The sequence below is a fragment of the Chiloscyllium plagiosum genome, chromosome 13 (genome assembly GCF_004010195.1).
Source record: "Chiloscyllium plagiosum isolate BGI_BamShark_2017 chromosome 13, ASM401019v2, whole genome shotgun sequence".
Classification (NCBI taxonomy): Eukaryota; Metazoa; Chordata; class Chondrichthyes; order Orectolobiformes; family Hemiscylliidae; genus Chiloscyllium; species Chiloscyllium plagiosum.
Genome location: NC_057722.1, coordinates 55919925 through 55930812, shown reverse-complemented (window position 1 = coordinate 55930812; position 10888 = coordinate 55919925). Strand labels below are relative to the sequence as shown.

General features: G+C 41.3%; 1 protein-coding gene across 1 annotated transcript in view; it reads right to left on the bottom strand.

Annotated features, from left to right (window-relative positions):
* The window catches only part of meltf (melanotransferrin), an 80174-nt gene that overhangs the window by 44987 nt on the left and 24299 nt on the right, over positions 1-10888 (bottom strand). Inside the window, exons 5-6 of the mRNA XM_043702473.1 lie at positions 6958-7108; positions 1671-1738 (exon numbers count right to left, since the gene is read on the bottom strand). Of these exons, the coding sequence (XP_043558408.1) occupies positions 1671-1738; positions 6958-7108 (219 nt within the window). The remainder of the gene's footprint in view (positions 1-1670; positions 1739-6957; positions 7109-10888) is intronic.

The following is a 10888-nucleotide window of genomic DNA, read 5'->3' as shown; positions in this document are numbered from 1 at the left end:
GCCCCTCCCCCAAGTCCCTCCTCCCTACCTTTTATCTTAGCCTGCTGGACACACTTTCCTCATTCCTGAAGAAGGGCTTATGCCCGAAACGTTGATTCTCCTGCTCCTTGGATGCTGCCTGACCTGCTGCGCTTTTCCAGCAACACATTTTCAGCTAAGAAAATACTAGCAATGACTAAGGATTCAAGATACTGCAAAGAAAAATATTTGTTCTCGCAGGGACAATGTTCTCCTCCAGAAAAAAATGCAACAGACTAAAGGTCAGCGAGGCAGAGGTGGGTACTGCAGATGGTGGAGATTGGAGTCAAGATTAGAGTGGTGCTGGAAAAGCACAGCAGGTCAGGCAGCATCCGAGGAGCAGGAAAAATAAACGTTTCGGGCAAAAGCCCTTCATCAGGAATGAGGCTGGGAGCCTCAGGGATGGAGAGATAAATGGGAGGGGGGTAGGGTTGAGGAGAAGGTAGCTGAAAGTGCAATAGGTGGATGGAGATGGGGGTGAAGGTGATAGGTCAGAAGGAGGGTGGAGCTGATAGGTGGGAAGGAAGATGGGCAGGTGGGACAGGTCATGAGGACGGTGCTGAGCTGGAGGGGTGGAACTGGGGTAAGGGGAAATGAGGAAACTGGTGAAGTCCACATTGATGCCATGGGGTTGATGTGTCCAGAGACAGAAGATGAGGCATTCTTCCTCCAGGCATTGGATGGTGAGGGAGTGGCAGTGGAGGAGGCCCAGCACCTGCATGTCCTCGGCAGAGTGGGAGAGGGAGTTGAAATATTCAGCCACGGGGCAGTCTGGTTGGTTGGTGCAGGTGTCCTGGAGATGTTCTCTGAAGTGCTCCTAAACTGTCCTCCAGTCCTGAAGAGAACTTCAGACCATCAGTAAAACAGCTGAGGAAAACTACCTTTTCACATGTTATGCTGTCCTTCCTCAAACTCTAAAGAGAACACATTTAGGAAGAATAGTAAAATCTGCAGACTGTTTGAATTTGTAAAATCAAAGACTTGGGGGCAAATGGGGTGGGATAAATATAATTATATTTTAAAATGTATAACAATAATTTTTATCAGGAAAAGCTTGGGGAAAAGTTCAATCAAGCAGTTAATGCTTGATTGAGTGCAATAAACATTTTGATAATGTCATGAGGATTTGGTGGAAAAGTTAAATTTTGTGGGACAGATCCAAGGCTAGGACATATTAACAGTCTTTGCAATAATAGGGAGTCTATCCTTAAAACCTGTAAATAGGTAAAGAGGTGCAATCAACTACATCTTGTTTACTCCCAAGGACTCTTCTTTTTAGACCAGAAGTTGGCTACTCTCACATGTTTTAAACCATGTAAACCCTAAAGAAACCACACACTTAGAAAATAAGTGCAGCAGCACACACAACATTCCCAAAAATGGTGCCAGCATAGACTAATCAGAACAAAAGTGTCATCACACAAAGGGTAGTGAGCTTGATGTTTGGGACAGCTCTCGTGTGGTGGATTATCCTAAATCATATTCTTAATCCAAGACATTCTGTGAGAAAGGCTGCAGGGATTTACAAGTTTCTTTAAAAAAATTAAGAGAGAATATACATAAAGTCTATTTGCATAGCATAATATGGCACAAATTCTTTAACAGACCAAACACAAATTGAATAGAATGTAACAAGTTATACTGTAACTCACCATCTGTATTGTCCTGTACAGTAGAATGTTTAACAAAGGCAATATCACCTGCTTGGTTAGCTAGGCACCTGCATTGGAAGAGGGGTACACTTAGACAGCTAGCTACAAGTAAACTGTATTTTGATGGGTGTAAGTAAACATCAAGACTGTGACAAATGACATAGTTGTGTATTGTTGTTATTCCCCCAACTACCACATCCCTTCATCACCAACCCTAATCCCAAAACAGCAGCCACAAGCACAACCAAACCGTACATGAATGGTTTGCAATATTTTATAAAATGGTTCTTTTTCTAGTGATGGTTAGTATCAGTGAGCTTGTAGGCTACATTACAGAACTTGTTGCCAGCAGTGTCATTTGCTGCCAAATGCATAACTAATCTAGGGCGTAAACAAAGAGAGTTCTGCATTTGCATGATATTTATTCCGAAAAGAAGGAGTGGAGAGAAAACTGCACTTTAATAGCTAATGCTCAATATTACACTAATTTCTGAAACATAGTGCACTGAAGCAGAAAGCTTCACTTGGCATCTATGTGCTGAATTCCTGAATCCCTTATTACTTGAAGAAGGAAAAAGTAGAACACAAAAATACTATTAGGCTACTTTGAAGCTCCTTGCAAACAGGGACTGGCAAGGATTAGCACCAGATCACCAGATTATGTTCTTTAACCATGACTCGTTTGTGCCCAGGGAAGAATAAATGAAGAAAATAAGAATTTTTAATCTATTTTTATCCAGGCAAAGTTTCTCAATAATGCATATGAGACTGACAAAATATAAGACAAGAGATAAACATTTTTGAGGTTCAAGTATGACATATTAAGTTGTATGAATGGCCAGGCAATGGCCAATTATGATATTCAATCTTAAACTGATCTGCAGTAATGATATTCAATACCATTAGTACATACAGAGGAGGAAACTATAGCAGGCGTTAAAGATCCTTCAAGTCAAACATGATGGAGTCATAGAATCCCTACAGTATGGAAACATTTCGGCCCAACACATCCACACTGACCCTCTGAAGAGTAACCCACGCAGACATATTCCCCTATCCTATTACTCTACATCTACACCTCACTAATGCACCTAATCTACACATCCCTAAACACTGTGGGGCAATTTAGCTTGGCCAATTCACCTAACCTGCACATCCTTGGATTGTGGGAAGAAACCCACATGAACACAGGAAGAATGTGCAAACTCCACACAGACAGTTGCCCGAGGATGGAATCAAACGTAGGTACCTGTCGCTGTGAGGCAGTTGTGCTAACCACTGAGCCACCGTGCCACCCACTGAAAGGTCAATTTAGTTTGTCACTTTAATAAATAAGTTGAAACACTGACTTGGAATGCTCAATGTTACACACAAAGACTGATGGTCACTTAAATTGTCTGCTTCACTTAGCAAGAAAACTGCATGCTACCTTGGTCACGAGCAATTAGTCATAGTCATAGTCATAGAGATGTACAGGATGGAAACAAACCCTTCAGTCCAACCCATCCATGCCGACCAGCTATCCCAACCCAATCTAGTCCCACCTGCCAGCATCTGGCCCATATCCCTCCAAACCCTTCATATTCATATGCCCATCCAGATGCCTTTTAAATGTTGCAATTGTACTAGCCTCCACCACTTCCTCTGGCAGCTCATTCCATAGACGTACCACCCTCTGAGTGAAAATGTTGCCCTTTAAGTCTCTTTTATATCTTTCCACTCTCATTCTAAACCTATTCCCTCTAGTTCTGGACTCCCCCTACCCCAGGGAAAATACTTTGTCTATTTATCCTATCCATGCCCCTCATGAACTTATAAACCTCTATAAGGTCACCCCTCAGCCTCCGACGTTCCAGGAAAAACAGCCCTAGCTGATTCAACCTCTCCCTATAGCTCAAATCTTCCAGTTTAATGCAGACAAGTGTGAGGTGATTCACTTTGGTCGGAGTAACCGGAATGCAAAGTACTGGGCTAATGGTAAGATTCTTGGTAGTGTAGATGAGCAGAGATCTCGGTGTCCATGTACACAGATCCTTGAAAGTTGCCACCCAGGTTGACAGGGTTGTTAAGAAGGCTTACAGTGTTTTAGCTTTTATTAATAGAGGGATCGAGTTCTGGAACCATGAGGTTATGCTGCAGCTGTACAAAGTCTGGTGCGGCGCACTTGGAATATTGTGTACAGTTCTGGTCACCACATTATAAGAAGGATGTGGACGCTTTGGAAAAGATGCAGAGGAGATTTACTAGGATATTGCCTAGTATGGAGGGAAGGTCTTACGAAGAAAGGCTGAGGAACTTAAGGCTGTTTTCATTAGAGAGAAGAAGTTTGAGAGGTGACTTAATAGAGACATATAAGATAATCAGAGGGTTAGATAGGGTGGACAGGGAGAGCCTTTTTCCAAGTATGGTGACGGCGAGCACGAGGGGGCATAGCTTTAAATTGAGGGGTGATAGATACAGGACAGATGTCAGAGGTAGTTTCTTTACTCAGAGAGTAGTAAGGGTATGGAATGCTTTGCCTGCAACGGTAGTAGATTCGCCAACTTTAAGTACATTTACGTCGTCATTGGACAAGCATATAGACATACATGGAATAGTATAGGTTAGATGGGCTTCAGATTGGCATGACACATCGGCGCAACATGGAGGGCCGAAGGGCCTGTACTGCGCTGTAATGTTCTATGTTCTAACCCTGGCAACATCCTTGTAAATCTTTTCTGAACCCTTTCAAGTTTCACAAAATCTTTCTGATAGGAAGGAGACCAGAATTGCACGCAATATTCCAACAGTGGTCTAACCAATAGCTTGTACAGCCGCAACATGACCTCCCAACTTCTGTACTCAATACTCTGATCAATAAAGCAAAGTATACCAAACACCTTCTTCACTATCCTATCTATCTGCGAATCCACTTTCAAGGAGCTATGAACCTGCACTCCAAGGTCTCTTTGTTCAGCAATACTCCCTCGCACCTTACCGTTAAGTATATAAATCCTACTAAGATTTGCTTTCCTAAAATCTAAATCAAACTCCATCTGCCACTTCTCAGCCCATTGTAATCTGTAGTAACCTTCTTCACTGTCCAGTGCACCTCCAATTTTGGTGTCATCTGCAAACTTACTAACTATACCGCTTATGCTCACATCCAAATCATTTATATAAATGATGAAAAGTAGTAGACCCAGCACCAATCCTTGTGGCACTCCATTGGTCACAGGCCTCCAGTCTGAAAAACAACCCTCTACCACCACCTTGTCTTCTACCTTTGAGCCATTTCTGTATCCAAATGGCGAGTTCTCCCTGTATTCCATGAGATCTAACTTGGTCATCAGTCTCCCATGGGGAACCTTGTCGAACGCCTTACTGAAGTCATACAGATCATATCTTCTGCTCTGCCCTCATCAATCTTCTTTGTTACTTCTTCAAAAAATTCAATCAAGTTTGTGAGACATGATTTTCCACGCATAAAACCATGTTGACTATACTGAATCAGTCCTTGCCTTTCCAAAAACATGTATACCCAGTCCCTCAGGATTCCCTCCAACAACTTTCCCACCACCAACGTCAGGCTCACTGGTCTATAGTTCCCTGGCTTGTCCTTACCACCTTTCTTAAAAGGTGGCACCACGTTAGCCAACCTCCAGTCTTCTGGCATCTTACCTGTGACTATCTTGTATAAACACACTCTCCCAACAGCAACCAGTTAAGTGGGAGCTAACAAGATGACAATGTTTATTTCAAGGGTCCTGGTGATGCAGTGGTAGTACCCCTACTCTGAGCCAGGAGGCCTCGGTTAAATTCCCACCTCCTCCAGTGGAGTGTAATAAGACCTCTGAACGAGTTGATTAGAAAATCTTTGCGTATTTCAAATGCTTCTTAAAGATGACTCACTATTTCACATTCACTTGCAGCTGCTATTATGAAGAAGGTCACTGAAACACATCAGGTGTGTTTCTGGGACACCTTGTGAAGACTTTCTCAGCATTGTAATTGCCACTTAACTCATTGTTTATTCAATTTTCTTAGGACTTCCTAAAAATATTGAGTGCTGTGCTATCCACTTTATCAGATCCACCTAAATGTGTGGTTGGTCTCTGGCAACTTGCTAGGGATTCCACTTGGTCTGCAGCCAATCATAAAAGTATCATCTGCTACAGCAGAGACAACTACGGCACCGAGGAGGCTGAAGTGGCATACTGTGCCTCTGCAGTTACAGGAAGCCCTCCTCCTCTTGTAGACCTCCAGAACATATCCAAGAACCTGCTGATACTGTTTCTCAGTGCCTGAGCCATCCTGCAGTCTGTGTGTGTTAGCCAGCATGCTCTGTGCCTTTAGTCAAAGTAGATGTGAGGATCCCAATTACACTGCTTCATAAAAATTACATCTAGATTAGATTAGATTACCTTTTAGATTTAGATTAGATTAGATTAGATTACCTACAGTGTGGAAACAGGCCCTTCGGCCCAACAAGTCCACACCGACCCGCCGAAGCGCAACTTACGCCTTTAGTCAAAGTAGATGTGAGGATCCCAATTACACTACTTCATAAAAATTACATCTAATCACCACCTAACCCCCGAACCTGCAGAATACTGATTTAGTACCCAAAGACAAATATAAGTTATAGTAATAAGCATTTCGTAACATTTCTAAAACCAATTTCAAAAGCCAAGACGTATTAGCACAAGAAATGCTTAGTATTAACATTAATGAATATGGAAGTTGCTGTCAACCTTTTGCCCAAACGCCTCAGCTAATCTGGCTGCTTCTCAGATATGTCATATCCCACAGATTAAAACATTTTATGATTCCACGTAGAAGACAACGTTGTTGAAAGAATAAGAATTTTTGATGAAACCTGCATATTCCTCATATAACTGACCTACAGTAATTAAACCAAGGTGTCCATTTATCAATACTTTACTAGGATTTGTATATTATTTTGCTGTCATCATTCTACAAGTTTTGTGATATACTAAATCTCATAATAAATACAGTTCTCTTAGTTCTTAGCTAAACATTTTACCAGTACTAAAGGTAATCAATCCGTACTATTGAAAATCCATAATATTATCAGTGTCCCCATTAGCTGACTAGACACAGAGTCTGGATTGAACCGGGGGACTTATAATCTGTCAGAATTAGCATTGCACCTAATAGGCCAGAAAAAAAGAATAATTTTTTAAGATACTTATGTTATATACTATCAAGTGCTTGAAATGTTTGTCAAACTATTTATTATGCAATAAAAGGTTGCCACAAATGATCAGATAGTAAAGTGCTATACCTGAATGCTCCACTCTCATTAAAATATCTCTCATTAGCATTGTCAGCACATTTATTTTGATTTTTCTCATCACCAATACACAACTGGCAGAGGTTTGGTGGAATGTGTTGTGCTCCAGGGATGCAGCTTTGAGTGAAAAACTCACTGACAGCTAAAAAAGAAAAGCATGAATAATTAATAAGTAGTGTAAAGGCAATTTTTGTTTGCCCATATTGAAACAGAAGCTTCTGGCATTAATTAAAATTTGATTAGACTAAACGATTGTGTTACATAAACTTAGTCATATTTTTCTTATTACTAAATAAGATTATGATTCAAAGAAAATTGCAAGTAATGTTAAATTTTATCTCAAGGTCGGAGATGAACAATTGTAAATTAGCTATCCACTTTACACCCTGCCTTGATGTTTTATTTTTCTTCCATTGTCCCTAATGTACAGAGGGTAATTGTCAAGTTTCTGAATGCATTGGGTGAATATGTCTATCAGATGAAAATGTACACAAAGTGGAAGGTGATCCATCATACCAGGTTTCCATCTATTTAGTGTCCCATTACATTTGAAAGCTGCATCTTGTTTTAGCTGGAAATGCCATCAATTAGTCATTTATTATGTTAATCTTAGATCCCAATTACAGCAGAGATATTCATATAATTATCCAGTATTTACACACACAAACAGTTTTTGACCATCTATTGATGCATAAACTGAGTACCCTGAAAATCAGTTGGTTGTGGTTCTCGACTTCTAGGCTCACCAGCCTTTAATTTTCCACCTCTACAGATTAATGGATATGGTAGCTTAATGGTTAGGGTGCTAGACTAAGTACCAATCTAATCAGCTAGTGAACATGAGTTCAAATCCTATTGTGTCACTTAGAGAATTAGCTTTGTTTATAAAATTGTTATTATTTGTAAAAGTAACTGTAAAGTTGTCAGATCTTTGTAAAAATGTCATTCATTAATATCTTTTGAAGAACCTGTCCCAAACTACAGGTGATACCAAAGCCAGAATGATGTGGAATTTAACTCCATCCTGCAATAGCCCAGCCAGTCAGTTCCATCACTAGAATAGTGAATGATCCTACCAAACAATCTTCATGTTCTGAGAAGGAGTTTTAAAAAATAAATAGAAAATCACAGGCTTGTAAATGTGGAATTTAAAACCCTGGATGCTGTTTACAAAAGTGGCTCAAAAGAACAAAAGGATTTATAAATCAAACAATCTCTAATTTATAGTCATACAGTCACAGAGATGTGCAACACGGAAACAGACTCTTCGATCCAACTCATCCATGCCAACCAGACATCCTAACCTAATCTTGTCCCATTTGCCAGCACTTGGCCTATATCCCTCTAAATCACAAGTGTGGTGTTGGAAAAGTACAGCAGATCAGGCAGCATCCAAGGAGCAGGAGAATCAACGTTTCAGGCATAAGCCTTTTATCTACCCGAAACGTTGATTCTCCTGCTCCTCAGATATTGCCTGATCTGCTGTTCTTTTCCAGCACCACACCCTCAATTCTGATCTCCAGCATCTACAGTCCTCAACTTTCTACCCATATCCCTTCAAACCCTTCCTATTCATATACCCATCTAGATGCCTTTTAAATGTTGCAATTGTACTAGCCTCCACCACTTCCTCTGGCAGCTCATTCCATACATGCACTGCTCTCTGCATGAAAACGTTGCCCCTTAGGTTCCTTTTATGTCTTTTCCCTCTCACCCTAAACCTATGCCCTCTAGTTCTGGACTCCCCCACACCAGGGAAATTCTAACCATGCCCCTCATGATTTTATAAACCCCTTGAGCTCACCCCTCAGCCTCTGACGTTCTAGGGAACACAGCCCCAGCCTATTCAAGCTCTCCCTACAGCTCAAATCCTCCAACCATAGCAACATCCTTGTAAAGCCTTTCTGAACTCTTTCAAGTTTCAAAGCATCCTTCTGATAGGACGGAGACCAGAATTGCACACAATATTCCAAAAATTATTGATCTGAAATACTAACTCTGAATGTTTCAGTGTTTTCTATTTTTAAAATTTGCAGCAGTATTTTGAGTGTATCTTTGAAGCTTTTCAATTGCTATTTTGTTTATGTTTATCTATTTCCTTTTCCACTTTTTGGTCAAGTTGCTTTGTGTTAAACATTCTGGAACTGTCACTTTTTTGGTATATCCACAATACTGGGATATTGGCTTTTTATGTTGGGAATTCCCCACATCCTTCTGTTTTTCAAAGACCATATGATATAGGAGCAAAATTAGGTCATTGAATCTATCACATCTGCTCCACCATTTGATCATGGCTCATATATTTCTCAACCCTGTTCTCCTGTGATCTCCTTATAACCTTTGATCCCCTTGTTAATCAAGAACCTTTCTCTCTCTTAAATACACTCAATTACTTGACTTCCACATCCTTCTGTGGCAATGGGTTTCACAGACTTACCACCATCTGGATGACATTTTTCCTCCTCACCTCAGTTCCAAAGGGTCATCCCTTCACTCTCAGACTATGCCCTTAAGTCCTAGGTCCTCCTACTAGTGGAAACATCTTCTCCACATCCAATCTATCCAGTCTTCTCAGCATTCTGGAAATTTCAATGAGATTCTCCCTCATCCTTCTAAACTCCATTGAGTACAGACCCAAAGTTACCAACCACTCCTGATATGACAAGCCCTTGATCCTGGGATCATTCTTGTAAACCTCTGAACACCTTCAAGGCCAGCACAAACTTACTTAGATATGGTGCCCAAAACTGCTCACTATATTCCAAATGTGGTCTGACCAGAGTAGTACATCTGCTCTAGTATTCCAGCCCTCTCAAAATGAGTGCCAACATTGCATTTGCTTTCCCAACTGTCAACTTACTCTGCATGTAAACCTTAAAAGATTCCTGAACCAGGACCCCTAAGGTCTTTTGTGCTTCAGATTTCTGAAGTCTTTCCCATTTAGAAAACAGTCTGTGCCTCTTTTCTTCTTACCAAAGTGCATTTTCACATCAAAGGCATCACCTCACACTTTCCCACATTTGTCGTTACTTTGCCCACTTTCTGAAGTTGTCCAAGTCCTTCTACAGCCTTCCTGCATCCCAAATACAACCTGTCCCTTAATCTATCTTTGTGTCATTTGCAAACTTAGCAACAATGCCCTCAGTTCCTATGTCCAGATCATTAATATATACGGTGAATAGTTGTGGTTCCAAATCCATTAGACACTGGCTGCCATTGTGATAAAGATCCCTTTATCCCTACTCTCTGCCTTCTGCCATGCAGCCAGTACCTCGACCCTAACACCACACCAGTTATGAAGCCATGCTGACTCAACCCTATTTCACCATGCACTTCCAAATACTCCACAATCTCATTTTTAACAATGGACCCTAAAATCTTGCCAACAACTGGGGTCAGGCTGACTAACCTATAATATCCTGTCTTCTGCCTTCCTCCCTTGTTAAACACAATGTTGCAATTTTCCAAATCTCTGGCACCTCCCCTGACTCTAATGAATCTTGGAAGATCAGCACTAATGCTTCCACAATCTTATCAGTTATCTCCTTCAGAAACCTGGGGTGTAGTCCATTCTGTCCAAGTGAAATATCCACCTTTAGACCTTTCAGCTTCCCCAGCACTTTCTTCTTTGTGATCCACACTAGGGTTACCTCTGCCCTCTGACTCTCAAGTTCTGGCAGCATCCAGGGAACAGAAGAATCGACGTTTCGGGCATAAGCCCTTCTTCAGGAATGAGGAAAGTTTGTCCAGCAGACTAAGATAAAAGGTAGGGAGGAGGGATTTGGGGGAGGGGCGTCGGAAATGTGATAGGTGGAAAGAGGTCAGGGTGGGGGTGGTAGGTCAGCCTGGGGTGGGGGCGGAGAGGTCGGGAAGAAGATTGCAGATTAGGAAGGCGGTGCTGAATTCGATGGATTTGACTGAG